Raw genomic sequence first — 9,113 nt, forward strand, 5'->3', positions numbered from 1 at the left:
TAAAACAAGGAATAACTAAATTAAAAACAAAGGACGGAAGGTATGTAGAAGAGAATAAAGGGCTAGCCGACTGCCTTAATGAATACTTCTGTTCAGTTTTTACAAAAGAAAAAGAAGGAGAAGGACCTCCACTAGAAAGGATGACTAATAAATCGTTTGATGCATGTGTCTTTACAGAGGAAGATGTTCTAAGTTTGCTGTCTAAAGTGAAGACAAATAAATCACAGGGGCCTGATGAGATACACCCAAAATTATTAAAAGAGCTTAGTGGTGAGCTGGCAAAACCGTTAACAGATTTATTTAACCAATCATTAGTAACAGGAGTCATCCCGGAAGATTGGAAATTGGCAAATGTCGTGCCCATTCACAAGAAAGGTAGTAGGGAGGAATCGAGCAACTATAGACCAGTGAGTCTGACATCAATAGTAGGCAAATTAATGGAAACCCTATTAAAGGATAGGATTGTGGAACATCTAAAATCCCATGGATTGCAAGATGAAAAACAGCATGGGTTTACTTCAGGGAGATCATGTCAAACAAATCTTATAGATTTTTTTGACTGGGTGACTAAAATAATAGACGGTGGAGGTGCAGTAGACATCGCATATCTAGATTTTAATAAGGCTTTTGACACTGTCCCACATAGAAGACTTATCAATAAACTGCAGTCATTGAGCATGGACTCCCTTATTGTTGAGTGGATTAGGCAGTGGCTGAGTGACAGGCAACAGAGGGTTGTAGTCAATGGAGAACATTCAAAACAAGGTCATGTTACCAGTGGGGTTCCACAGGGATCTGTACTGGGACCAATTTTGTTTAATATCTTCATAAGTGATATTGCAAAAGGCCTCGATGGTAAGGTTTGTCTTTTTGCTGATGACACAAAGATATGTAACAGGGTTGATGTTCCTGGAGGGAAACGCCAAATGGAAAAGGACTTAGGAAAACTAGAAGAATGGTCAGAACTCTGGCAACTGAAATTTAATGTGGATAAGTGCAAGATAATGCACCTGGGGCGTAAAAACCCAAGGGCAGAATATAGAATATTCGACACAGTCCTGACCTCAGTATCTGAGGAAAGGGATTTAGGAGTAATTATTTCAGAAGACTTAAAGGTGGGAAGACAATGTAATAAAGCAGCACGAAATGCAAGCAGAATGCTTGGATGTATAGGGAGAGGTATAAGCAGTAGAAAGAGTGAAGTGCTTATGCCGCTGTACAGAACACTGGTGAGACCTCACTTGGAGTATTGTGCGCAGTACTGGAGGCCATATCTCCAGAAGGATATAGATACTCTAGAGAGAGTTCAGAGAAGAGCTACTAAACTGGTCCATGGATTGCAGGATAAAACTTACCAGGAAAGGTTAAAAGACCTTAATATGTATAGCTTGGAAGAAAGAAGAGACCGAGGGGATATGATAGAAACTTTTAAATACATAAAGGGAATCAACTCGGTAAAGGAGGAGAGCATATTTAAAAGAAGAAAAACTACCACAAGAGGACACAGTTTTAAATTAGAGGGGCAAAGGTTTAAAAGTAATATAAGGAAGTATTACTTTACTGAGAGGGTAGTGGATGCATGGAATAGCCTTCCTGCAGAAGTGGTAGCTGCAAATACAGTGAAGGAGTTTAAGCATGTATGGGATAGGCATAAGGCCATCCTTCATATAAGATAGGGCCGGGGCTATTCATAGGATTCAGATATATTGGGCAGACTAGATGGGCCAAATGGTTCTTATCTGCCGACACATTCTATGTTTCTATGTTTCTATGTTTACCTGGGAGTCCAAGATCCATCCAGACATCATCCCATCATCCCATGTTGTTCCCGAACCATTTTGGTGATGTTTCCATAAATTTCTGACCTTTTCCTATGAACCAGATACCTTCCCCCGAGGTGTTCGACCCAAGCAATCGAACACCCGAGCACTTTGCTGCTCGATCAGCACTAGTGGGGACAGTCACTCCCTGCTCAAGAACTCTAAGGAACTAATCATTTGCTCATCTCTAATGGCCACCAATATATTACATGAACAGTTCGAGTTCACCAGAATGAAATGTGCTCTTATGGAGTGGGGGACCTCTCTCTTTAACATCCTATGCCAAGGATAATAGAAAGGTATTATCTTTATGACATATACTTCACTGTTTAAAACGGAGAAGACATTATGGAACAGGAAACTTTTATTAATAAGCAAGCGATATATTTCAGTTACATTTTTTATTTAAGGCATATAAGTTCTTATGATCATCAAAGGCAACATTGCTTCCTCTATGGCCTCGGGGTTGTTCTTTCACTAATATTTTCCTTGAGACTGGCAAGGATCAGGAACACAGGGGTTGCAAGGATCTGTCAAGGAAAATAAGCATTTATATTATGTTTTATCTACTCCATTTCTATACACTGTTTTAATTGTAGTGATATAAAACAACTATAAGTGTTCATATTTTATTCCAACCAGGACGTTACTTGATTATATAGAATGGATGGTTTCTGTGTTTAAAGGGAACCTGTCACCGGGATTTTGTGTATAGAGCTGAGGACATGGGTTGCTAGATGGCCGCTAGCACATGCGTAATACCCAGTCCCCATAGCTCTGTGTGCTTTTATTGTGGAAAAAAAACGATTTTATACATATGCAAATTAACCTGAGATGAGTCCTGTATGTGAGATGAGTCAGGGACAGGACTCATCTCAGGGTAATTTGCATATGTATCAAATCGGGTTTTTTCCAGAATAAAGGCACACAGAGCTATGGGGACTGGTTATTGTGGATGTGCTAGCGGCCATCTAGCAACCCATGTCCTCAGCTCTATACCCTAAATTCCAGTGACAGGTTCCCTTTAAGTGGGTTTTCTCCGTCTGCTCTTGTTTCATCACAAAATGTAGTATCCTAGTTATGCAGTCAAAAGAAACTGCACTTTGAGTCCCTGAGAGAGTATGGAATTTATGTAGTAGCTTCAATTGCAGTAAAGACATTAGGAGAAAGTGTACTCGTCTCTCAGCATTTTACTATTCTGCTCCAAAAGAGTTAGGCCCCTTTCAAACGGGCGAGATATCCGCGTGGGTGCAATGCATGAGGTGAACTCATTGCCCCCGCACTGAATCAGGACCCATTCATTTCTATGGAGCTGTGCATTCTATGGTGATTTTCACGCATCACTTGTGCGTTGCGTGAAAATCGCAGCATGCTCCTCTTTGTGCGTTTTCCACGAAACGCAGGCCCCATAGAAGTGAATAGGGCTGCGTAAAAATCGCAAGCATCCGCAAGCAGGTGCGGATGCGGTGCGATTTTCACGCACGGTTGCTAAGAGACGATCGGGATGGAGACCCAATCTTTATTTTCCCTTATAACATGGTTATAAGGGAAAATAATAGTATTCTAAATACAGAATGCATAGTACAATAGGGCTGGAGGGGTTAAAAAAATAAAAAAAATTTAACTCACCTTAATCCACTTGTTTGTGCAGCCGGCATCTCTTCTGTCTTCATCTTTGCTGTGCGCAGGAAAAGGACCTGTGGTGACGTCACTAGGCACATCACATGGTCCCTCACATGATCCACCACCATGGTAAAAGATCATGTGATGGACCATGTGATGAGCGCAGTGACCTCATCAAAGGTCCTATTCCTCAAAGAAGAAGACATAAGAGATGCCGGCTGCGCGAACAAGTGGATTTAGGTAAGTTAAATTCTTATTTTAAAAAAATTAACCCCTCCAGCCTTATTTAACTATGCATTCTGTATTAAGAATGCTATAATTTCCCCTTATAACCATGTTATAAGGGAAAATAATACAATCTACACAACCTTGAACCCAAATCTGAACTTCTGTGAAGAAATTCGGGTCTGGGGACCACATTCAGTTTTTTATCACGCGAGTGCAAAACGCATTGCATCAGCGCGATAAAAACTGAACAACAGAACGCAATCACAGCCAAAACGTGATGCCCATGTGAAAGAGGCCTTAGGGTGGGTTCACACTAGCTTTAGGGATTCTGGTATGGCTTTTGGTTATAACATAATAATAACAGAAAATAACGGAATCCAGAAGACGGAAGGACGGACCGTTTTTCTGCCTATAAACTTGTATTATGACGGAATGCAAAACGGAAGCCTTTAAATGGTATTCCAGTTGCTTTCCATCCTAATAGAAGTCTATGGGAATCAAAACGGATCCGTCTGGGTCTCGTTATGCAAGACGGAAAACAAAGTCGTGTCGACAGGACTTTGTTTTCCGTCTTGCATAACAGGACCCAGATGGATCCGTTATGCTTTCCCATAGACTTCTATTAGGACGGAAAGCAAACAAAATGCTTCTGTTTTGCATTCTGTCTGGGTATTTCGTTATTTTCCATTATAACTATGTTATAGCGGAAAGCCTTAACGGAATCCCTAACGCTAGTGTGAACCCACCCTTATTGATATAAAAAAGCTAAGCTTATAATGGTAACATAGTAAACTGTAGTCCTAAATCAATGAACTCTGACTCTATATAGACATATAGGATAATACACCAGCATTACCATATAAAATTGCTGGCTTGTGAAGGACAAATGTTGAAAACTACGTGGTAGAATGAACTAAAAGAGTAATTCTATAAACTAACATTGAAAGTCTTTGAACATTTGAGCTTAGAATTGTTTCGTAATTGTAATACACATGCTAATCTTTTCCTACGAATAACTGCTTTGGTATTTGGTTTTAAAACACATAGCAAAATAGTAAAATCAACATACAGGAAACATGTTGAATTAAAACATTTTCTCATTAAAATATCACCTTTTAGAGTGGAATTCATAATTTTTATGTAAATTAAAATATAATCTTTAGTGTACATACCTTTGCACTGCTGTACAGGCTTGCAGGCTAAAAAAAACAATACATGTCAATAGCTGTTATGTAATATGCCTTGTTAAATAACCAAATGGCTGCTTCTAATAGAGTATGGTATCCTTTCATATTATTTCCCTTTCATATTTAACCCCTTTCGTACTGGGCCCATTTTTGGTTTTCCATTTAGTTTACCATGTAATGTACTGTAAAACGGGAAAAAAACATTATTTGTGTGGTTAACTTGAAAATAACCACACATGCTAAGGGTTTGGGGGTTTTGATATTTCAGAGTTCACTGCATGCTAAAAATGAAATGATGTCCTTATTCTGCAGCTCAATACCAAGTATTGAGTGCATAACTGAACATAATTATTTGAAGGTTGACTTTTTTTTGTATTAAAAACACTTTTCTTTTATTGGTCGGATGAAATATGCTAATTTTTTTAGATAGGAAATTTGGGTTTTCATGAGCTGTATGCCAAAATCACCAATATTAAAACAATAAAAGGCTTGAACTACTTCAGTTGGTGTGTAATGAATCTAAAATATATGAAAGTCTAATGTTTATCAGTACATTACAGAAAATAATGAACTTTATCACAATATGCTATTTTTTTGAGAAGGACCTGTATATAAAAATGGAAAAATGTGGCAGCACCAAAACATAACAGTATAGCGGGTGCTATGTCCAGGGTTATCACTGCTTACCCAACATTTGTATGTAGAAATGGACAGCACATCCAGTAGAGAAATATATTCAAAAAATTTTATTCAGCCACAGTGGCACAAGAGGCGACGTTTCGGCTCAAAATCCTGAGCCTTTCTCAAGCATGTATATATATTGTGAGGCAGTGACAGGCCACATGGTTGTTAGGGGAGATATATGGCAGGATTTGCTGTGTCTTCCCCAGAATCGCCAGGTCTGAAGAAAGACCAGGTGCAGTAATCACCTGGGGATAAACGAATCCTCAGAGTGAGAGGGGGCGGGGACTTGCACACAGAAGGCTGGAGTGGTTCTGTGTGGTCTGAGCTGGGAGGGCTGAGAGACCACTATCCCCCAAGAGACACTGGTGTGGGAGAAGCCTGGAGGCTGCTAGAGGTTGGCCTGTGAAAGCCGCATCTCATCATGGGTGTTACACAAGAGGAGACAGGTTATTAGTGTATTAGTTAGAGCCTACACGGGCGAGTGTTTACTATTTTGTTGTTCTGCTTTAGCTGGTGTGCCACAATAAGTGCACTGTTTGGACCTGAAACCTGGTGTCCTGAAGCCGTATCTGTGAGGATGATCCCCTGAAAGAAAGCTACCCCTCACTATATATATATATATATATATATATATATATATATATATATGTATTACTACTTTTAAAGAAATACAAACCTTTAAAAAAATCACAATTTTCATAACTTTTTTATATTTGGGACTACAGAGTGAACGACATTTTGATCACTGTTATTCAATCTTTTTAGGGAGGGGGATAAGGCTACTTTCACACTAGCGTTCGGGTGTCCGCTTGTGAGCTCCGTTTGAAGGGGCTCACAAGCGGCCCCGAACGCATCCTTCCAGCACTAATGCATTCTGAGTGGACGCAGATCCGCTCAGAATGCATCAGTCTGGCAGCGTTCAGCCTCCGCTCCGCCTGGCCGTGCGGAGGCGTGCGGATCCGTCCAGACTTACATTGTAAGTCAATGGGGAGGGATCCGTTTGAAGATGACACAATATGGCTCAATCTTCAAACGGATCCGTCCCCCATTGACTTTCAATGTAAAAGTCTGGACGGATCCGTTCAGGCTACTTTCACACTTAGAATCTTTTTTACAATATAATGCAGACGGATCCGTTCTGAACGGAGCCACCGTCTGCATTATATGAGCGGATCCATCTCAGACGGATCCGCTCTGAACGCTAGTGTGAAAGTAGCCTAAGGTGACAAAAGATGACAATTCTTTATTGTTTATTTTTACCTATTTTTACCTTTTTACTTATTAAGTTGTACTTTGTGCTAAATGTATTAAAAGATGTACATTGCTTGTCAAATTTGTCCCGTCTTTAAACTTTTGTCTAGAAAAGCTACCCAAATTTCCATGCTCAAATAAATTAGCTTAAAGTGACTTAAAAGTTGTGATAAATCTGTAGGAAAACTAACTAACATAGCTAACACATGCTTAATGAGCCTTGTTATCTAATCTAATTGTGTTAAACAAACACCTTCAACTGCTTTTCAATGGCTTTTATTTCAGGAAATCGTGATGAGCTAAGAAATCTGACTTAGGAGTTAACTTTGCTATATCAGTAAGCACACCTACAGTCACGCCCACTTTTCAAAATTAGAGTAAGTGGTGTAAAAATGCAAAAGGTTGCTAAACCATTTTTTTTTGTTTTCTTTATTATTTTTTTACAGACAGAATTTTTGAGTGCAGGGCTTGATTAATCCCTTCCATGTATACTGCGACAGTTTAGTTGCCTTTTGTTGGTAGAATACCATAACCTGCCTGATTCATGGACATGCATGTGCTGTCATCAGTTTCTGATTGATAGGGGTCCAACTCCCAGGACCCCTGCCAATCAGCTGTTTGAGAAGGCCACGGTGCTCCAGAGGATAGGTCATCAGTTAAAAAGTCTAGGAAAAAAACCCTTATATTGCAATATAATGGTCATCCATAATAGAACAGTCCTATCTTTGTCCATAATGTGAGCAATAATAGGACATGTTCTTTTTTTTTTTTTTTTGGTGGAACAGATATGGGGAAATATGGACTCCGAATGCAAACAGTCTTTTGAATTTTTTTGTGGCCCCATTGAAGTGAATGGTTCTGCATACGGGCTGCAAAAAAAAAGGGAGTCCTAAATGAAAATATTTACCATTTTTGTGCTGAAATGTCCATAATATGTAGCCTTCTATATTATCATAAGCTACAAAAAGACTCTACTGTGATTCTTGTCTTTTAATTAGTACCTCAATTAATATTAATATTACTTACGATCCTTGCATGGATCCTGGCAGATGGTCTGCTTCTGGCATTGATCCTGGCAAATGGTCTGCTTCTGGCATGGATCCTGGCAGATGGTCTGCTTCTGGCATGGATCCTGGCAGATGGTCTGCTTCTGGCATGGATCCTGGCAGATGGTTTGCTTCTGGCATGGATCCTGGCAGATGGTTTGCTTCTGGCATGGATCCTGGCAGATGGTTTGCTTCTGGCATGGATCCTGGCAGATGGTCTGCTTCTGGCATGGATCCTGGCAGATTGTCTGCTTCTGGCATGGATCCTGGCAGATTGTCTGCTTCTGGCACGGGTCCTTGCATTGGGATTTCTGATGTCCTCCTTTAACTCCAGACATGTTTGCTTTGGGATCTTTGCCTAGGACAGCACAAGATAGGAAGATTTGCAGTTGATTGTAGGGATCCTTTGCAAAATCTCCTTTTATATACACAATTTGGTATGCTGTGTGGCATGCGTAAACAAAACCGCATTTTACAAGATGGAAAATCAGGATAATCCTGACAGAATGTTTATTGTCATTTAATTATTTCCTTGTAGTTGGGTGTTTCTAAGAGAACAGCTCACGTCATATACATCCTAGAATAATGTGCTTTTATGGCTAATGATTTAGATACCCAGGAATTTTGAATACACCTGTTGAATAATGTACTGAAATATAAGGAAGATCTTAAATAAATGATAGGTTAGGGAGATGTGATTGTATTTTGCTGACACATTTAGCAAATTCCATCCTAAGCCATTTAAAAATCAACAAGGTTTATGTCATTAGTATCAGTTTTGATTGTATAATGCCACATAGTTACATAGTTAATACGGTTGAAAAAATACATAAATCCATCAAGTTCAACCAAATGATAAGTCGGGATCCGAATCCCAGAAGGAAGTGAGACTCAGATTTCTACATGTTTTCATAAGTATTAATGTAATTTACTTTTAAAAATAATCTAAACTCTTTTTAAAACTGTCCACTCTTCCTGCTGTGACCACGTCCTGAGGAAGTCTATTCCACAGATTCACAGTTCTTACAGTAAAAAAGTTTTTATGCTTCTGGAGACTGAACTTTTCCTTCTCCAGTCGGAGGCAGTGCCCCCTTGTCTTTTGAGGGCATTTGACATGGAACAGTTTTTCACCGTTTTTGTATGGCCCATTTACATATTTGTATAGGTTAATTATGTCCCCCCTTAGACATCTTTTCTCAAGACTAAATAAATGCAATTATTTTAATCTTTCTTCATAACTAGAGATGAGCCTTAAAGTTGAGTTAAGGTTTTAT

General features: G+C 39.4%; 1 protein-coding gene across 1 annotated transcript; it reads right to left on the reverse strand.

The window, feature by feature from the left end:
• Nucleotides 1-2,183: 2,183 nt before the first annotated feature.
• On the reverse strand, nt 2,184-8,221 carry LOC122942453 (keratin-associated protein 9-1-like). The gene is made up of 3 exons (XM_044300085.1): nt 7,820-8,221; nt 4,844-4,870; nt 2,184-2,350 (listed from the first exon to the last, which is right to left on the reverse strand). The coding sequence occupies exons 1-3, from the start codon at nt 8,175-8,177 to the stop codon at nt 2,298-2,300; spliced, it is 438 nt and encodes a 145-aa protein (XP_044156020.1). The 5' UTR covers nt 8,178-8,221; the 3' UTR covers nt 2,184-2,297.
• Nucleotides 8,222-9,113: the final 892 nt, after the last annotated feature.

The sequence above is a fragment of the Bufo gargarizans genome, chromosome 6 (assembly GCF_014858855.1).
Source record: "Bufo gargarizans isolate SCDJY-AF-19 chromosome 6, ASM1485885v1, whole genome shotgun sequence".
NCBI lineage: Eukaryota > Metazoa > Chordata > Amphibia > Anura > Bufonidae > Bufo > Bufo gargarizans.

Coding starts and splice junctions, on each gene's coding strand:
- LOC122942453 (XM_044300085.1), bottom strand. CDS start 8,177: ATGTCTGGAGTTAAAGGAGGACATCAGAAATCCCAATGCAAGGACCCG. Junction 4,871..7,819: donor CCAGGATCCATGCAAGGATC/GTAAGTAATATT, acceptor TGTTTTTTTTAG/CCTGCAAGCCTGTACAGCAG. Junction 2,351..4,843: donor GCCTGTACAGCAGTGCAAAG/GTATGTACACTA, acceptor TTTCCTTGACAG/ATCCTTGCAACCCCTGTGTT.